General features: G+C 45.9%; 1 protein-coding gene across 2 annotated transcripts in view; it reads right to left on the bottom strand.

The window, feature by feature from the left end:
- LOC119650668 (GTPase-activating protein CdGAPr) overlaps positions 1–19,307 on the bottom strand; it is a 280,038-nt gene that overhangs the window by 21,024 nt on the left and 239,707 nt on the right. For both annotated transcript variants that reach the window (XM_038053616.1, XM_038053617.1), the window contains one exon: positions 11,724–12,369. In XM_038053616.1, the coding sequence (XP_037909544.1) occupies positions 11,724–12,152 (429 nt within the window). In that variant the 5' untranslated portion in view covers positions 12,153–12,369. The remainder of the gene's footprint in view (positions 1–11,723; positions 12,370–19,307) is intronic.

Here is a 19,307-nt window from a genome sequence, read left to right as displayed (position 1 = left end):
AGATAAAAGCAGCAGGATCACTCTCAAGACCATTCGACATCAACAACGGTCTACGACAAGGGGATGCGCTATCATGCGTCCTCTTTAACCTGGCCCTCGAGAAAGTGATCCGTGATGCTGAGGTGAATGCAAGAGGTACGATCCTCTTTAAGTCTACCCAACTACTGGCCTATGCTGACGATATCGACATCATGGGAAGAACCACCCGAGACGTACAAACTGCCTTCATCCAGATCGAGCAGGCGGCGCGAGATCTTGGGCTGCACATCAATGAAGGCAAGACAAAATATATGGTGGCAACGTCAGCAACGAAGACGAATCAACCAACAACATCAAACCGCACTGGTCAAACACAAACACAAAGAAGAATAAGGATAGGAGAATACAACTTTGAGACCGTTGACAATTTTTCCTATCTAGGGTCGAAAATCACAACCGATAACAGCTACGACGATGAAATTCGCGCACGGTTGTCAGCCAACAGAGCCTATTTCAGCTTACAAAGACTGTTCCGCTCGAAACGTCTCACCATAGGGTCAAAGCTCTTACTGTACAAGACTATGATCTTGCCAGTCCTCATGTATTCCTCGGAAACTTGGGTTCTTAGCAAGAAAAATTGCGAACTCTTGGCCGCGTTCGAGAGAAGAATCCTCCGAAGAATTTTTGGCCCCCTACATGAGGATGGACGATTCCGTAGCCTACACAATGACGAAATCTATGAGCGATACCATGACCGTCCGGTTGTGGATAAAATCCGGCTCAATAGGTTACGGTGGGCGGGTCACTTAATCCGTATGGATGAGGATGATCCCACCCGGAAAGTCTATAAGGGCAATATCTATGGTAGAAAAAGAAGACGAGGCAGACCCTGCCTAAGATGGAGCGATGGCGTGGGCCAGGACGCCAGACAGCTTTTAGGGATATCGAATTGGTGGACCTCGGCGCAAAACCGGGATGTCTGGAGTTCCTTATTAAGGCAGGCCTAGACCGGATACCGGTTGTTGCGCCGTTGATGATGATGAGAGCTTTAATTAGAAGGCTAGCTAGGAGCTGGAGAGCGCCAGATGAGCCTTTTTTGTCGGGGCATAGAATAATTCGATCTGACGTTAAGAGCAATTTTTAGAAGAGGAGCGGCAACAATGAATCCTAGGAAAACAGATTGGGATTCCTATTTAAGTTGGCTGCGTATCAACATGACTCAAATAGAGATGAAAAAGTCCATCCATCGGTCAAGACAGTCGCCTAATTAAGGAATACACCCTAATGAAATAAGAACCTGACTAGGAAACCGAAAAGTAGCGAAATTACACAAATGTGCTGGCGATGTGTCATAATGTGAAGTATGTGGGGGTATTTTCTTTTAGAGGCGACATCATCAATTTTTTTCAGAAGAGAATGAGTTCTTGATTTAAGTAAACACTTTTTATTTCCCCACTTCGACCCTCTACGATTTATTCGGAAAGTACAGATGAAGACTTTTTTTAGTTCAAAAAGCCCACGGACCCTCTTCCCGCCCAACCGGACCGAGGGGCGACCAACCTAAGGATGGGCTGAAGGCAACATCCAAAGGCCCGCATCACAGCGATGATGCGTTTTAACGCAAAGTGTGTGCGACCATGCGAAAATGTATTACTACATCCCGATTGTCGCAAACACTTCAGCCAATGACGCGGAGGTCCTACACTACAGAGACATGGATCTTATATCGAAGACAGTGCGGATCAAGACTGAAACCCATTGGGTCAGATTGTTACCGGACAGGACTCTTCGGACTATAGCACAGGTTGCAAGGATAACCGCTTTTTGCATCTCCATGTATAGTCCAGCCCTAAGATCGAGCGTTTTCAGCGCTTTATGTAAGTTCTGCGGGACTAATCCCGTCGCTGAAATTATTACTGGGACTACTTGGATCTTTTGTAGTCTCCAAGTCTGCTTCATATCATCTGCCAAGGGGCCGTAGTTCCGGATTTTTTCGTGCTGTTTTTCAACAGTGTTCCGGTCCAACGGTACGGCTACATCAATTATAAAGCACGCTCGTTCTTCCTTCAGAAGCAGAACTAGATCGGGTCTGTTATGATTAACACTGTGGTCGGTGGCAATAGTGTGGTCCCACAGTAGTTTGACCCGATCATTTTCCAAGATTCTCTGCGGAGTATACTTATAGTAAGGATGGTAGGTTGCCACTAAGTTATACTTCAACGCAAGGTTTTGATGGAAAATCTTGCAGACGGAGTTATGACGATTGGTGCACTCGGTACCGCTCAACATCCTGCACGCAGATGTTATGTGCTGGATGGTCTCCTCTTCACAGTTGCATAACCTACAACTGGAGTTGGTGATTGAGGAGTCGTGAAGAATGTACCGTTTATAATTTTTTGTTGGGAGCAAAGCATCCTGGATTGAAGTTAGGAATGCTTCGGTCTCATAGAAAAGTACACCATTTGTCAACCATTTGTTGGAGGCTTCGATGTCAATGCCTGACAACAACAAATTTTTTATATGACCTCCGTGAATGGGTTTCTCTTTCCACATGTCGATCTTCTGTTGGACTGAAGTAACATTCGACATGGCATCCCATTCTCTGCTTCTCAAGTTCAAAGGAGATAATTTATTATCTGCCATGACGGTAGCCTGATGTATTTGGCTAGAGGATTGTTTCTCATAGAAAAACTCACGAAGAGAATGCACTTGATTGTAGTGCAACGTTTTTAAATCAAGTACCCCCCTTCCTCCCTGATGACGTGGGATAGTGATCCTCAATTTTTCGGCAGCTCTATTGTGCGTGTTGTTGTTTGCAAGAACTACCCTTACCCGTCTATTGACAGATTCTAAATCAGTATTACTCCACTGTATCACACCGAAAGTGTATAGAAGGACAGGAATGGCAAAGGTGTTGATTGCCATGATTTTATTTTTCCCGTACAGCTCAGTTTTAAGGACAAGATCCAGACGCCGCTCAAATTCCCCCAGCAACTTAGATTTAATTATTGCTACAGCAGGTGTTGTTGCTTGCAATATGCCGAGGTATTTGTAGACGTCGTCCGAATCCATGCCCTCAATTCGGATGTTATTTTGGCTGTATCCTTCGTTGTCGGTGTGTTTTCCCCGAACAATTGTTTTTATGCGACATTTCTCCAAACCCAACTGCATGCCGATATCCCTGCTGAACTGGATGGTGATGTCCAGCAAGGAGCGAAATTGGTTTTCGTCTTTGGCATACAATTTGATGTCGTCAATGTACATTAAATGGCTTAATGTACATTTCGACAATATGCCATGCTTGACTTGGAACCCGTATTTGCTTTCATGCAAAAGATGGGATAGCGGATTCAAAGCCAAACAAAACCACAGTGGGCTTAGAGAGTCGCCTTGGAAAATGCCACGCCTGATTGGTATCTCTCCTGATGTTTGCGAAGATACCGAAAGCTTCGTGCTCCAATTCTTCATTACTGTTCTCAGTAGAAGAACAACATTCGGGTTGATTTTATACAAGCGTAACACTTGTAGTAACCACGTATCGATTATAAGCTGTTCTTTGCAGCCTCGGGAGCCTTTTGCGCATCCTTTTTGCTCCTCAGCTATCAATTTATGAACATCAAGATGTTTTGAGATGTTCGCGCACAGAACTGAAGTGAAGACCTTGTAGATGGTAGGAAGACAAGTAATTGGTCGACATTTTGAAGGGCAAGAGACACCCTGTTCCTTGGGGATGAGGAAAGTTATCCCCTTGGTGAAAAATGGTGGAACTAAATCAGGATCGGCAATCATCTGATTAAATTGATTTGCCAATATCCTGTGAGTGCTCTTGAACCGCTTCAGTCAGAAGTTGTGAATCTTGTCAACTCCTGGCGCCTTCCAGTTATCTGCCTTGTCAAGGACTGCTTTAACGTCGACTTCAGTTATGTCAGGCATGGTCATTTCGGGGAGGGCCTCGCATGAACGCATAAGGTGTGGGAGCCACGCTGCTTCTAAATTGCAACGACTGGATTCGCTCCAAACACTTCTCCAGAAGTCTTCTGCCTGATCCAGATTGAGGTTACTTTCCCTACCTGAGTTGATGAGATTTTTGTAGAATCCTCGTTGGTTCTGGAAGAACAAGGTGTTGTCTGTCCTTCGCTGAAAGCTTTTCTGATACCTACGGATGCGATTGGAGCATACCGCAAGTTTCTGCTTCAGCACCTCGAGGATTTCTTCGATTGGCATATCATTGGACAGATGGTAGTTTCCAATGATGTTCGCAACGCATCTGTGCACTCTTGGTGATGGATTTCCAAGGAGTGCTTGCGTCACACGACCAATCTCCTTTCTCAACTTTTCGACTCTTTTGTTGAGTCGAAACACCCAGAACGGTAAAGTCCTTCTGCGCATACCTCTGTTATTCGCTCTAAGATGTTGGTTATGGAGACGAATAACCGTGGCAGCTGCAACGTAGATCAGGCTGTGAACCTCTGTAGCAGTAATCTCGCTAGCCAAACGAACAGCCAAAATTCTGTCAACGGCAGCAATGATGTTAGTAGTTGCCGAAGTAAACTTCAGTTTTGAGATCCTTGGCCTAGCGTCTGGGAGAATCTCAGCATACTCTGTGAATGCGACCTGGAATGCGGTCAAAGCCTCATTATAAATTGGGTCGACATCCCCAGTTACTAAGCTTCTCCTGACTACTGGATTCATGGAGTGCCTTACAGGTGGAGTACTTGTGTTACTCCTTTGACTAGTCCGGTAATTTGATGACTCCAGCCCGAGCTCAAGTGAAACCTCTTGGAAGATTTGTTGCCTAGTTGGTAAGGCAACTCGGTTGTTATTCACGATCACTCGGTACTGGTTGACGACGTTCTGTTCCGGAACATGACTTAGCTCCGGAAATCGGGTTATGAACGCGTCATGTAGTCGATGTCTGTACCCTGATGGATTCCGTTCCAAATCCGTGACACGGTAATAGGCGCGGACGATAACCAAACCATACGACGCCTGGGTCTCCCGTCCCTGGTGGTTGACGGCATAACCGCCAAAACATCCAAGGGCGAAGAGCCGCTCTGATGTTGTTGAACGACCCTTAACCGTGTTGGGTACTGTCTTCGTGTCCCTGGGGTCCCATTTAAAGAATTTAAACCAAAGTCCCCAATTTTATTCCCACGAGTAATGGGGAACCAGTCAGCCCTGCAACAGAGCCCCAATGTTGCAATGCCCCATGGTTACCTCCAAAGGTAGGGAAGGTATTTGGAGGGGAGCCGCTGAAATACAGTGTAACGTCACTGCAATTCATCCGATAGGCGCGTCGATCCCTTCACCCCGGATTACGGATTTGTTAAGGAGGTTTACTCCCCCTGAACGGGAAGAATCGGTAAGGGAGGACGAACACAAAGGGAAACGTTCTGCTTGTCCGCGGCTACTTATTTACAAGATTAACTTGCGATATTCGTAGCTGACCCGGTGGGTCATGTCATTATCCGCAACCCATGACACGCGCCTGGTCGCATGCAGCTCTGCGTCTGCAACTCAGGTGAGGATAAACCTGGTACGCCAGGAAGACTTTTTATTTTATATGATTATATTTGGAGAAAAAAGTTTATATGTTCCTTTTGCAAACATGGGGAAACCTCCCTTAAACTTAATTTAAAACGATGTCAGTTACTGTATGCGTAGGGGTTCATCGTTCTAACTATCCACAAAATTCCATGCCAATAGACGCAACTGTTTCCGAGTAAAATGCCTGTGGTAAGATGGACAAAAAGCAACTGAAAAACAGGCTTACAAGCAGACAGTGAACCGATTTTAATCAGGTTTTGCTTGAGGAGAAAAAGATGGATCTATTGGATGATAGATAGAAGTTATGCCAGATGAAGATAATTTGAGTCTACTAAATGACAATGGGACTTTATAACTAAATAACTATTAGTATGTGTGAAAAGAACCTCATGATAGTGGGGTGACCGAGTTGGTTGAGATTCAGCCTCTTGATCTCGTTGACCCGGGTTCGGTCCCAGTTGTTCGTGAATGTACACACAGGTGTGAATAGGTGTGAATGTGACATATATACAAAAGCAAACACCACTCTGAGCTCAAAAATGATTACCTTCACTAGTCCCAACTAGACCTATTGTCGAAAGATGTTGTACCCCTTGAGACTCGGAATTCCCACAAGATGTGATAGCATGACCCGACTGCTGGGAGAGGTCACAACATGAGAACCTTTCAGAGGAATAACTGGCGAATTTTTTGAGAAAAAAGCTGAATTGGAGCAAACCTTTCCCACCCTCCACCTGAGCAGTTACAAAGCGGATCAACGTATATCTGATTGCTAAGCACTAAGGAGCTGAATTTGAAAAATCTGATATCGAGTCTGACACAGTAAATCTAGTGCTCTCGATAAACATTTGCTGATATGGCATCAATTCTCAAGTTGTAAACTTGGCACCAATCCGTGCGTTTATTTAGAAAAATTCTGAATATGACATACTACCCTGGGCTCGATTTGTTATTTTACACACAACCCGTCAACACTACTACCTTTTACGTGCATAACTTGAAAATTACTTCTCCCTACGCGGCCGCTTTTGAAAAGCCATGCCTCATTTATCGTTCACGGAACACAATAACAAAACAGCACTTGTCATGAGGCTAATCAATTCATTAAGCGACATCGGAATACTACGCATAAGCATAGGATCGAAGTGAAATGGATATTTGTTTATTGTAGTCGCTGGAATAAATAAAGTATCGGATTTCACTGCTTCTGCTACTGCTCCCTAAACAAATGGCGAACCTCCCAAGTTGGGCAGTTGTGAAATAAGAGGAAACTGATAGACAAACAGAAGTCATTCATGCCGGAATGTAGGTAAGGTGACCCTGGTCTTGCATACTGATCAAGTCGAGGAATGAATGTTCTCTTAATTGTTTTTAATTGACTGCAAATAAGTTGCTTAATTAAATTGAAGAATTTTGTTAGGCAATGTGGATGTGATGTTGAATGATGATGACTTCATTCAGAATATGATTTTTCTATTTTAAAAGTGAGGAATGGGGGTGGAGGGGTTGGGGTATATGAAAACATGTAATGAAATCGATGCACCATTGAAGAGTCATTTTAACTTCTCCACACAGGTTCAATATTGCTGGGTTTATTCCGGGACTAACTGATATTAGAGGCATACGGCAAGGCTCAGGATGAAAGAGGAGTGAAGGCATCGGTTGAAAAAGTACGCCAGGCAACACAAGTGACGCCCACAAAAAACTCAGGAGAGGAAAATCCCGAGAAGAGGCATCGGATACGGTTCAACGAGTCAACTGGCCAGCAATCCTTTAAGAGAAAAAAGGACTCAACTCCCAAAAAAGTGGAGCAAGTGAGGAGGATTGTTGAGGAATCTCATATAGCCGCAACTCCGGGGAGAGGGTGAGAACCCCTAAAGAGGATGTGGAAGGCTGAAGGAAGGTGGTTCCTCGAAAAAAGATAGGTAAGAGGAGGATACAACGAAGCGTGGCGAAGGGTCATACGCTGACATTCTCAAGAGAGTGAGGGCAGACCCCGAACTTTTCACTTTGGGAGATAATGTTTGCTGCATTAGACGATCTCAGAAAGAAGACATTATACTAGAGCTCAAGAAGTCCAAGGACATAACGGCGGATAAATTCTTGAAGTCTTTGGGACAGGAAGCCGAAATCAGGGCTAGCAGACGGGAGATCTTTATAGCCTGCAAGGATATAGATGAGGTCACAACGAGTTAGACCTCATTGGACTTCAAGAGTCTGCGATAAGGACGCTACGAAAAGCCTACGGTGGGACACAAACCGCCATCAGTGGAGGCAGCGCTCAAACGGTTGGCGGCAGGGAGAGTAAAAAGAGGGTGGGTTATGTGTCACCTTAGAGAGGAAGTATCGCTGAAGCGCTGCTTTAGATGTCTTGACTTCGGTCATATCGCGAAGATATGTTCCAGTACTGAAGACAGGTTGAAGCTATGCCGATTATGCGAAACGGAGGGCCACATCAGCAAGGACTGCGAGACAGACCCAAATTGCCAACAGTGCAAAGGGAAGGAGGCGATGGACTATCGGCGCATTGCAGGCAGTAGATGATGTTGATACAAATCAACCTCAATCACTGCGAGGCGGCGCGGGATCTACTCTCGCAAACCATCCGCGAAAAAAACATCGAAGTGGCCATATCGAAGCCAAAAAAAACCAAACGGGCCAAACAGCGCTATGTGCTTGTGGAGAACAAGCCTTCGAGGAAATAATGGAGTACCCGGATGAGGGCTTAATGAAGGTACAAGGCGTCCATATCTACAGCTGCTATGCTCCAGCCAGCCGAGTGAGCAGATGCTTGCCGCTATGGTTTTATATGGAAGAGGACATTGGCCGACCATAATTGCAGGTGACTTTAATTCGTGGGCTTTTGAGTGGGGCAGCCGGACAACTAATCTGAGGGGACGTGTTCTCTGCGAAGCATTCGCGTAGCTCGATGTGGTACTGGCGAATGTTGGGGCTTCGAACACTTTCTGAGGAAGGGGCCTAGGGTCTATAGCGAACCTGACATACGTGAGTACCGCTTTAGTCAGCAGAGTCGCTTGACATTTCAGTGAGGACTATAGTTACAGCGACCAGCAGGCAATATGCAATTAAGGGCGGATCGAGCTCGAAAAAGAGTTCTTGCAGAATGCCAGGTGTTATGCTCGGTTGGACGGCGAAAGCTTTTGAGGACGACACGTTTTCCACGGCACTCAAACTCGACATATCCCCGAATGGTACGGCTAGAGAAAAAGTGACCCAAATCACCCGAAGGGAGACGGAAGCATGCGACGTTACTATACCCAGAAGGCGATTACTCCCCAGTAGGCAACGCAATTACTGATGGAACAAAATCGCAAGTTTGCAAGCCGAATGTTTCCGGGCAAATAGGCTTTGCCAAAGACTTGGGAAAAGCCCGGTGGCAACGGTCGAGAGGAGGCACAGAGGCAACTGCGTGGCCACCAAAAAGAAGTCATTCGATGGAGCAAAAAGAATTGCTTCAAACAGCTGTGTGCCCATGCCAACATAAACCTTTGGGGCGAGGCCTCCAGATCACTCCAGGTGACCTGTCCGCACCTCCTGAAACAGATTGTTACCACTTTGTTCCTTTACCACGAAAATAGGGGAAGGCAAACGGTTGTCCAGCTAAATGAGGGAATAATACCTCCAGTAAATATGGAGGAGTGCGGGAAATATGTGGTAGAATCGATGACAACAAAGCCCCAGCTTTGGATGTCATCCCCAACCAAGCTTTGAAACTGGCAGTGAAAACTAGGCTCGACCTTTTCGCCAACACCTTTGAAGCATGCCTAAAATAAGGAGAATTCCCTGTCCAGTGGAAAAAGCAAGCTGTTGCCTCTGAAACCTGACATGCCACCTGGAAACCCAGCATCGTATCGCCCTATCTGTCTGCTGGATACAATGGAGAGAGCCATCTACAACAAACTCCTGCTCATCGTCGAAGCCAGCAATGGTTTGTCAGAAAGCCAGTTTGGTTTCCGACGTGCCCATTCTATGATGGATGTAATTAGCATGGTAATAAACCTGGCAAAAGGCGCACTGATTTTTGGCGGCTGCTGTACCGTATTGACGCTGGATGTCAAAAACGCATGCAACTCGGCCAAGTGAAACAGAATTAAAGGGGCGTTTTCAGATATAGGTATTCCCGGGTATTTAGCGAATTTGCTGTAGAACTACCTCTCAGAGAGGACTCTTCGGTGCGGGACGGATGAGGGCCCCAAAGAGTACATTATCACAACAGAGGTACCACCGAGATCGGTGCTTGGTCCCCTGTTGTGGAAAATCATGTATAATAGGGTGCTTGTTCTTCCCATCCTAGAGAGAACTACGATTGTCGGCTTTGCTGATGAGCTAGTTGTGGATGTTACAGCAAAACGCCCAGAAGATGTGGAGATCTACGCGACGGAAACAATAAGAGCGGTAAAGTCCTGGCTAGAAAGAGCCGGACTGACCTTGGCGGACGCGAAAACGGAAGTGGTCATAATAATCAACCGAAGGAAAAATAACACTGCGAAAGTGGAAGTCGGTGGATATACGGTCGTATTAAAGCCGGCTATCATATACCTGGGGGAGTATAATTGACACGAAATTGAGCTTTAGGGAACACCTAGAATATGCATGCCAAAAAGCAGCCAGTGCCACCGCGACACTTGTAAAAATGTTGTCAAATATTGATGGGCCGAAACACTGTCGGAAGTTGCTTCTAACCAAAGTGGTGCGTTCCATCCTGATTTACTTGTCACCTGTGTGGACAGAGACGGAAGCAAGTGAACACGGTTTACCGGCTGATGGCTTTGAGGGTTTTCCGTGCCTTTAGAACCGCCTCAGATGAGCCAGTATTGGTGGTGGCCGGCATGATCCCTGTCGACCTTCTGGTGAAATAAATGAGTGTGCTGTACCATGCAAAACGTATGGAGGGTTACACAGAGCGTGGAAATGCGGCAAGGTCAGAGTCGTATGATCTCTGGGACGAGTCTACAGAGGGTCGGTGCATGCACAGGCTCATTCCCAACATTAGGGTGTGGTTTGAGCTGAAACATGGGGAAATCAACTACCACATTACCCAGTTCCTCACGGGACACGATGGTTTCTATAGACAGTATCTGCACCGCAGCGAGTACAATGGGCCAACACGGCCTGAGTGCTCAGAAGCCGTAGCTTCTCCCCACCACACACATCTGCACCGCTTTGGGTTGGGTGATTCTCCGAATTGTCCTAGATGCGGTGGCATACCGGAGGATCCAGAGCATGTGATGTTACACTGTCCAAAATTCGCAATGGAGAGGAGGAGCCTAAACCAAGTGTTTGGCAGGAGCGTGGGCCCGGAGAACTTAGTTGCGGAGATGCTGAGGTCCGAGGAGAATTGGCTTACGGTTTGCTCCGCAATCGTGCAAATACAGGAGGAGTTGCTGAAGGAGCAGGACGGGTGCCTAAGGGCAAACCCACCCTGAGAAGGAATACCTAAATGGTGGTCCCGCGAGGCTGCGGTTGGAGAGACGGGGGCGGTTTTTAATGGGTGTTAAATACTTTGCAGGTTCGATTTCGATTTTACCGATAATAGACTTTCAATTATCCATCCTAAATATACTGTTTCTATCTGGACTTTTATTGGGATCATCGCTTCAACTCAACTCCATAAATCAAGGACTCGAAATAATCCCCACGCAGAACTGATTGCTTTAGCTTTAAATGAATAGGTACAGGGGACTAAGTTAATACGATATCAAATGCATTTTAGCGTGAAATAAATCGTCTCGACAGCCAAAGAGTTAAGTACACACAGTCCGAGAGTTAGCTATTGGATTTTATCCCTAAATAAGTTCGCACCCTCATAAGCTAACTTTCCTGTCGCCAAGCCAGCATTGGGCTTAGCACGGCACCCTCCTAACAAGTAATGGATATACCAGACAACTGGGTACCGACACGTTAATTTACAGCAAATTGAGCTGGAATCAAGTACTTTCATTATGGTTCCCTCCTATTTTCTCTTTTTCTATTCGACAAGGGTAAGTTGAACCACCAGGAGACGAGAGTTTTGTAGCCCGATATGCAGTTGTAACCTGCGTGGAGTCAACGTAATCAATCAATCAGCCAAGAAACTATGAACAGAATCAATTTTCCATCGACTGAGATGTCAATTCTGGAAGGTCTACTAGTTTGAGCTGAAACTTAACAACGAAGAACTAAAACTTCATACTCACCCCAACAATGTTGTGTGCTATGCTTAAATTGGCTTTCGTTATTGAAACTGAGTCGTTCGAAGCTGTCGATATCTGTGAGGAATTCATAATCGAATTACAATCCCCGGCGCCGACAATTAGATCATGACCCAGCTCTGATTCACTTTCATTGCCCGAAGTATTTCCACCCCCACTCATACTATTCTGTTGGGAGCTGTTCACATTCACACCAGCATTATGACCAACTGTTGATCCACCGATACCAGCAGTCGTTGGAGGTAAAGATGATGACAAAAGTGGTGGTGGCATTGGTTCAGATATATTTGTTCCTCCTGTACCGCTCCCGGAAGATGCCATATGCGTGACACTAACAGAAGTTGAGCTAACTTCTACACTATTGCTTCCTGCTCCAGTTCTGCTGATGTTTATCGACCGTATCTTTTCGGTCATTCCTAGAGATATATAGAGATGGATGAAGGCGTGGGGAGAGGCTCTCGTGTTGGGGTTGCTTCTTACAACCGCCCACAATTGGCACTACTCCCAGTGCACAACACCGAGGCGGCAATCAGGGCCCAAATGCCTACTGGCTTTCAAATAGCAAATTCAGTTTGACGCGGATAAATGTTGGCAACTTAACTCGATGCCGTGAGGTTCACCATGAAATTATCTGAAATGAGAAACGAAGAAAAAAGTTATCATAAAGTCCGGAAAGAGTGGAAATAATTGTAAATTTAATGAAATTGTTTTTTTGGGGGAAATATAACGTTTTAATTTTAAGAGCGATCTCAATTTTCTGGTGTTGCACCAAATCGGACGTAATACCTATGTATCTGCCACACTAAAGATACATAAAATAGCTTCAATACTTCATAACAGAAATATCCATAAGATCAACCCCCAGGTATAAAACAAATGTACGAATATCTGTCAGACATTAGTTCTCCCCAGCTCCCAGTCATCCCTTCGAATTTTGTCGTCAACCTGTCTGAAAGTTCATCTAAAATTAACACCCGGAATGTATTTTCAGAGATACATTCTTCGCTTGGAAAATAAAAACTAAGCAGCAGATGCTCCTTCTTGCTTTCAAGTTTTGCAGACTAAAACGGAACGAAGCAGTGTTATCGGCGTTGAACCAAAGTATCTGAATCTAAATTAGAGGAATATAGAAGATACGCATTGAGAAATAAATCTTGAAATATAATTAACCAGATTGAGAGGGTATTAAATCGGAAAATCGAGCAGATAAGCTTGAAATATATCTTGCAAGTCTTACATTCTGGCGGTAAATTTTTCAAGCCCTTAGCGCCAAAGATTTTGTCAGTTTGCACATGTATCTGCTGGTATAGGGTGCAATCTCGCGCAACACTGTGGGTATCTGAAGATCGCGTTGCAATAGCTCCATATTAGATATTTTCGCAGAACTTCATAACTGGATCCTATCTGTCCAGATAGGCTTTATGACTGCCTTGTACAAAAGGACTGTGTACTCCTTGCTTTAATGGTTATCTGTTGCTTCTTGACTTCAATATGCCTGTTTCACGTAAGACCTCTGTCCAAATGCAATCCCAGATATTTGGCAGCAAGAGGAGGTCATAGACAGCTTCCAGCGACCTCTGAACGACACGGCAATACCGCCAGTCACCAGTGACGAGCTGCTGGAGATCTGCGCTAGAATAGGAGACAACAAAGCTCCGGGTCTGGATGGCGTGCCTAATAAGGCCCTCAAGCTTGCCGTGAAATCCAGACCGGACATGTTCGCTGAGTTGTTCGAAGCGCGCATGTCCGAGGGGATATTTCCTGCATCATGGAAACGACAGAAGTTGGTGCTACTGCCTAAGGCTGGCAAAACTCCAGGTGAGCCAACCTCCCACCTATTTGTCTTTTGGACACTGTGGTCAAAATGCTAGAGCGAGAAATCTATAATAGATTACTCCTGGTTGTTGAGAGCCTGGGAGGTCTCTCAGATCGGCAGTATGGATTCCGTAAAGCCAGATCAACCATTGATGCCATCAAAATAGTTACTGGCTTGGCCGAAGATGCAATCCACGGAAAGGGCAGTACCAGCAAATATTGCATAGTAGTGACCCTGGATGTGAGAAATGAATTCAATTCGGCCAGTTGGAACCTAATACGGAAATCTCTGGCAAAGATTGGTATTCCCGCTTATCTTGCAGCTATTGTCAACAGCTATTTACAAGAACGGAGGCTTTGGTATGACACCGATGACGGACCCCAGGAGTACGTTGTCTCCGCGGGTGTCCCACAGGGCTCCGTACTGGGCCCACTACTGTGGAACATCATGTACAACGATATTCTTCATCTTCCCCTTCCGGAGGAAGCCACGGTGGTGGGCTACGCCGATGATATAGCGCTGGTTGTTGTCGCAAAGCATCTCGAAGATGCTGAGTTATACTCATGCGAAGCGATCAGTGCTGTTAAGTGTTGGCTAGAGAGTTCTGATCTGACACTTGCGGAGGAAAAAACGGAAGCGGTCCTCATCACCAAGCGCCTTAAAAGAAATTTTGCCCGTATTCAAATTGGCAATCATATCATATCATTACTTCTAAGCCTGCGATCAAATACTTGGGAGTGATGATAGATGGGAAGCTTAGCTATAAGTCACACGTGCAGTATGTCTACGACAAAGCATCCACTGCGAGTGTGGCCCTGGCAAGAATGATGCCGAACGAGGGAGGGCCCCGGCATGCTTCCAAGTTGCTTATAGCTAGGGTAGTGAGGTCGATCCTTCTTTATGCAGCTCCAGTTTGGGGAAAGGCATTGTGGATTACATCTAACACTAACAAACTGAGTTCAGTCTGCAGAAGAACAGCCCTAAGGTGTGCTCGACATTCAGGACTGTCTCAGATGATGCAGCATTCGTCGTCTCTGGAATGATGCCCATTGATATCCTGGCAGATGAGATGACGAATATATATAGTGAGAAGTCTATCTCTCCTTAATCGCAGAGGAAGAACGCCGAAAGGGAGAGATCTCTAGATAGATGGCAAGAGCGTTGGGAACGCTCGGGAAAGGGTCGGTGGACACACAGGCTCATCCCTGCCATCAAGGAGTGGTTGGAGAGACGGCACGGTGAGATTAATTATAATTTTACTCAGTTTCTCACCGGGCATGGAGGATATCGCCAGTACCTGTTCAGGTTTAAACTAGATACCTCACCCGATTGTCCAAACTGCGATGGAGTCCCAGAGGACCCAGAGCATGTATTCTTCCACTGCCCAAGGTTTGTGAAGGAAAGGAAGAACTAGAGGAGACTCTAGGAGAGGTGCTCGTACCAGAAAATCTGGTGCGAAGAATGCTAGCTGTCAGGAAAACTGGGATGCGATCAACTCCATGGCAAACTGCGAAAGGCAGAGGAGACCAGAAAAGCGCGGTTACGTACGCCGCGTAGAGACGAAAGGGGACCAAGCCAAAATCAGCTGACTCTGCCCCGTGATGTAATACCGTACGGTGGTTCCACGGGGCTTGGGGGGAGTCGGGGGTGGTTTTAGTGGGTAAGAATCCCATACGCTGGCGTGTCCAGGCCAGTGTCGTTTGAAGATTTCCACCTCCTCAAAAAAAAAAGATATTTGGCACGACAAGATTGGGGAACTTGCGCTTCATTTAAGTTGATTGGGTTGGGACAGCCTTTTCTTCAGTCTGACGCGTGACAGTGATCATCTGCAGGACCATGGGACAAACCCCCCAAAGAGCATAGACGAGAGAATTTTGTGGAATTTCAAATTCGACCTTCTGTATTTGGCGATGCACTTCCTCAGGATGGTCCTTTCGAAGCATTGGAGGGCTTCAGCTACGTAGGGGCACGTGGCAACCCATGCTGGGAAACGAAGCGTTAGAATTGACCAAATTAGGATATTGTACAAGAAGGTTTTAGTGGTAGGGAACATAGCCCAAGAGGAAAGAAGGGTTTTTAATGCAGCTCAGACTGCCTGAGGAGGACCATTGTCGTTGGATAGAGACGCCAGGCGTGGCGCAACCTGAGCTACCGTTGGTGTTGGGGGGAAACTTACGGGAAAAAGAAGTATATCGTGGAGGAAGATGTCAAAAATTGTGGGGCCTAGGATGGAGTCTTGTGGGGTTCCTGAGTTTACAGGGAAGTAGATAGAGCGAAGTCCGCCGAAGCACACGTAACAAGTTCTAATGGAGAGGAAATCTACAATTATTCCAATTAAGGGAAGGGGAAAGTTAGTCTGGATTAACTTGAATAGCAAGTCCTTCTTCCAGACTGAATCGAACGCCTTTTCAAGGTCTAAGGCGCAGGCTACCGTGCATTGTCTGTTTTCCAGGTGATTGATTATGTGGTCTTGTAGAGAAAGGATTGCTTGTTCGGTGGATCTGAGGTTTTCGAAGCGGAATTGATTTAGTGTTGAAATGGATTTGTAAAATGCCTTCGAAAATTTTTCCAATATTGGATAGAAGAGAGAAGAGCCTCATGTCTTTGAGGTCGCTGAAGCAACCCTTCACAAGGAAGTGCGTGTTATCCAAATAGTTATTGAAGAGACTGGCAAAGCGTTCATTGGTGGGAATTCTGACTATTACGGCAGGGCAGCTGGAGAAGAAGAGGCATAGAAACGACCCTTCTATACTCAACCTTTTAACATTGACACTGGCGACTTTCCGAGTTTCAGATGGGGTCTGCGGGTGACCTAGCTCTGAAGATATTTTTTCCTCAGGGGAGTGGAACTGGAGGTTTCCTCTCTTTATCGGAGAGTAGTTGACGTTGTGAGTAGATATTTTTCTTCCAGACAATCGACTAACTATTGAGAAAACTTGAGAGCCAGGTTCGAGGGACTTAAAAAGTTTCTTGTAGGTGGGATTCAGTTCGGATCTAATAGCTTCATTAATTTAGCTGGACAGAGAGGAGACGATAGTCAGCGTTGCACCTGTTACGTAGTCAGCGGAATAATCATTTCCTTCGCTGCAGGAGTCTGTTCCTATCGCGCCTAAGAGGAAGATTGAGGGATTAAGGCACCTTTATTTATAGTAGCAAGGCTGTTTGTCAGTTGCGTGTTTATTGATTGCGACATCGAAGACAAAGTTGAATTTCCTGATGTAAGTCGCTAGCTCCCCATCGGTATGAATACGCGTTTTGTCCAGGGGAGGACCCAGCGCACTGGACAGGTCGCGTTGAAAATCATCTCACTTTGTTAATTTGAAGAGTTTGCACTTCTACGGACGGAGTAGGGAGCGGAGAATTTGCTGTAAATGCATTGAGAAACTGAGGGCATGATGGTCAGAGTGAGCTGCAATTGAGAAGCAGCTGATAGCACACAGACTGAGAAATCGGACGAGATTATAAAGCCGACTGGGAAGGATGATCTATGTGGAAAGGTTGAGACTCCCGCATTAATGATGTCCACACTAAGGAATGGGTCTGTCCCTGATTGGGATTCCCGCATTAAAGATATCGGCGCTAAGGAATAAGCCTGATTGGAACCAATCGGGGATAACTTTGTTGTTTTCGTTGTTAGCTGAGTTGCCCAAGTTACATGGCATTGAGGTCGCCTTCAAGGAGGAAAGCGTCAAAACTTGCCGCATTTTTTCAAAGTTCGGATAGAATGGGGGTGAGATGATGACTTGTACCATCTGGGAAGCAGAGAGAACCGATTAGGACTCAAAGGGCACCGCTGTCCCTGATAGGTAGTCTAACGACTGCTAACAGGCAGTTTGAAGCAAATGAATCCATTCGGACGGTATTTGCTTTTAGTCCCAATTGGACTAGCTCGACTGTGCCTCTGCCCGCTTCATTGCGGAATGTGATATATCCAGGAATGTGTAGCTTAGCGTTGGGGAGGTTCACCCAGTCTGGCTTCTTTGGGATTGCAAGATTGGAATCGGTGTCGATGTGGAACTTGTGAAGGGTGAAAAGTTTATCGTTTGAAATGATCGAGTTAGTGGTCAGTGTGAGCACTTTTATTTTGACTGTCCAACAATTTGAAATGGAATTGTAAATAAGCTTCGGGTTTGTCTTCAGAGGGGAAACGAAGGTAGTTGTGATAGAAGTCAGAAATTGTGGTTTAGAGGGAGGAGAATGACATTTTGAAGAGAGAGAGCTTCCATGAAAAAGCCCCTGAAAATGGAAGAGTGTAGGGGCGATGAAGAGCTGCGGATTTCGGGTCTTACTCGCCCGCCTCCTGTGAGGGAGCGGTAATCCCGCTGGAATGAGACAAAAGGCCTGGCAGGGAGTCATGAACTGCGGAGTGTCTATCTAGGGGGAGGGGAAAGAACGGAGAATGAGAGTCGCCTTTATCTCTTTCTCTCTCTACGTGGAATTGATTCCAATTTACGGGACATTTGGAGAAATTGGTGACCCAATTGGCCACAGTTTACGCATTTGAGGGGCACCGTCGACCCCTTATCGGCGTTGTTTCGGACAGTTGAGCGAGGACAATGCCAGAGGCATGCGGACCCGCACATTTGACGCATCTGGGATTGTAGCCGCAGTTTGTAGATACGTGGCCAAATTGTTGGCAGTTAAAGCAGTGAGTGACACCTCCTTTCCTAGGTTTCGCCAGCTGATCCGCTGATTTTGAAGAATTTTCAGTTTTGAGATTTTGATTTCATCATCCTCGGAAATGAAAGTTACACGAAAGAGGCTTAAGTTGATATTATTAGCAAGTGACGAAGGGGTGTAGAGCCTTGAGACGCGAATCGGCGTAACCTTTGCTGATTCCTTGATTCCCACTGCCACGTCGTCAACATTATAGTCGTGAGGGAAGATTCCTCTAAGTATAAGGGTTGGTTCCCTCTCCTCCGTGATTGTGATGGAAGAGCCTTCTAATTTGGAGGCCTTAATTGGAAGTTAAAGAATCTCTTGTGTGCGATAGGAGACTTGTGCCAGACTTTCAGCCTCTCGGCAGGCAGGTTAGTAGTCTATGTTCCTAATAATTACACCCAGTGCCCTCGCAGTCAAACCGTACAAAAAGATTGGCGGGTGAAAGCAAATTTTATGATCGGAGGCTAGTCGGAATTCACCTTGGAGTCTGTGGATAAAATTGATTGAGGGATTTACGCCGACGTTTCAGTCATCCGGTGGGTCCCCTGAAAGGGAGTTCTGATCATCTTCAATGATGATAGGTGGACAATCTTCGGTGGTCATGCCTTTGGCAGTTACGGCCTTGGCGGCCTAATGAAGATGGTGAGTGATGTTATTAGGTGTACCCTGTCCATGAACGACGATGGTGTTTGCTGGCTCCGCGCCCTTTACACGCAGGGGTTTAGCGTCCTTCGTCTAATGGTGGGTTCCGTTTTTGTAACCTCAAAATCGATAAGATCAGGAATTTTGCACTGGTCAGGGGTCCAATACGTAGAGTGTTCTGAAGAAATAACATTAAATCCTTTGGACTTGCTTATGGTGTCAAACAGTTGTCTGCATTTCGGAAAGATTATTCTTGATCCCCAGTGGGTGTGCTTTTTCTTTCCAAGAGTGTTGAAAAAGTCAGTGTTGAAACTGTTGTGCTGTAATTTTAAACCTTGGAGGGTAATATAGGGCTGAACAAGTGATTTCGTCGCTAGATTCGGTTAGGCGGAGAGATGTAGCGTGAAGGTATTCCTTGCAGTACTGTTCAGGACGAAGTGTCTAAGCCG

The sequence above is a fragment of the Hermetia illucens genome, chromosome 3, assembly GCF_905115235.1.
Source record: "Hermetia illucens chromosome 3, iHerIll2.2.curated.20191125, whole genome shotgun sequence".
Classification (NCBI taxonomy): Eukaryota; Metazoa; Arthropoda; class Insecta; order Diptera; family Stratiomyidae; genus Hermetia; species Hermetia illucens.
This window is presented reverse-complemented; position numbering and strand designations above follow the sequence as displayed.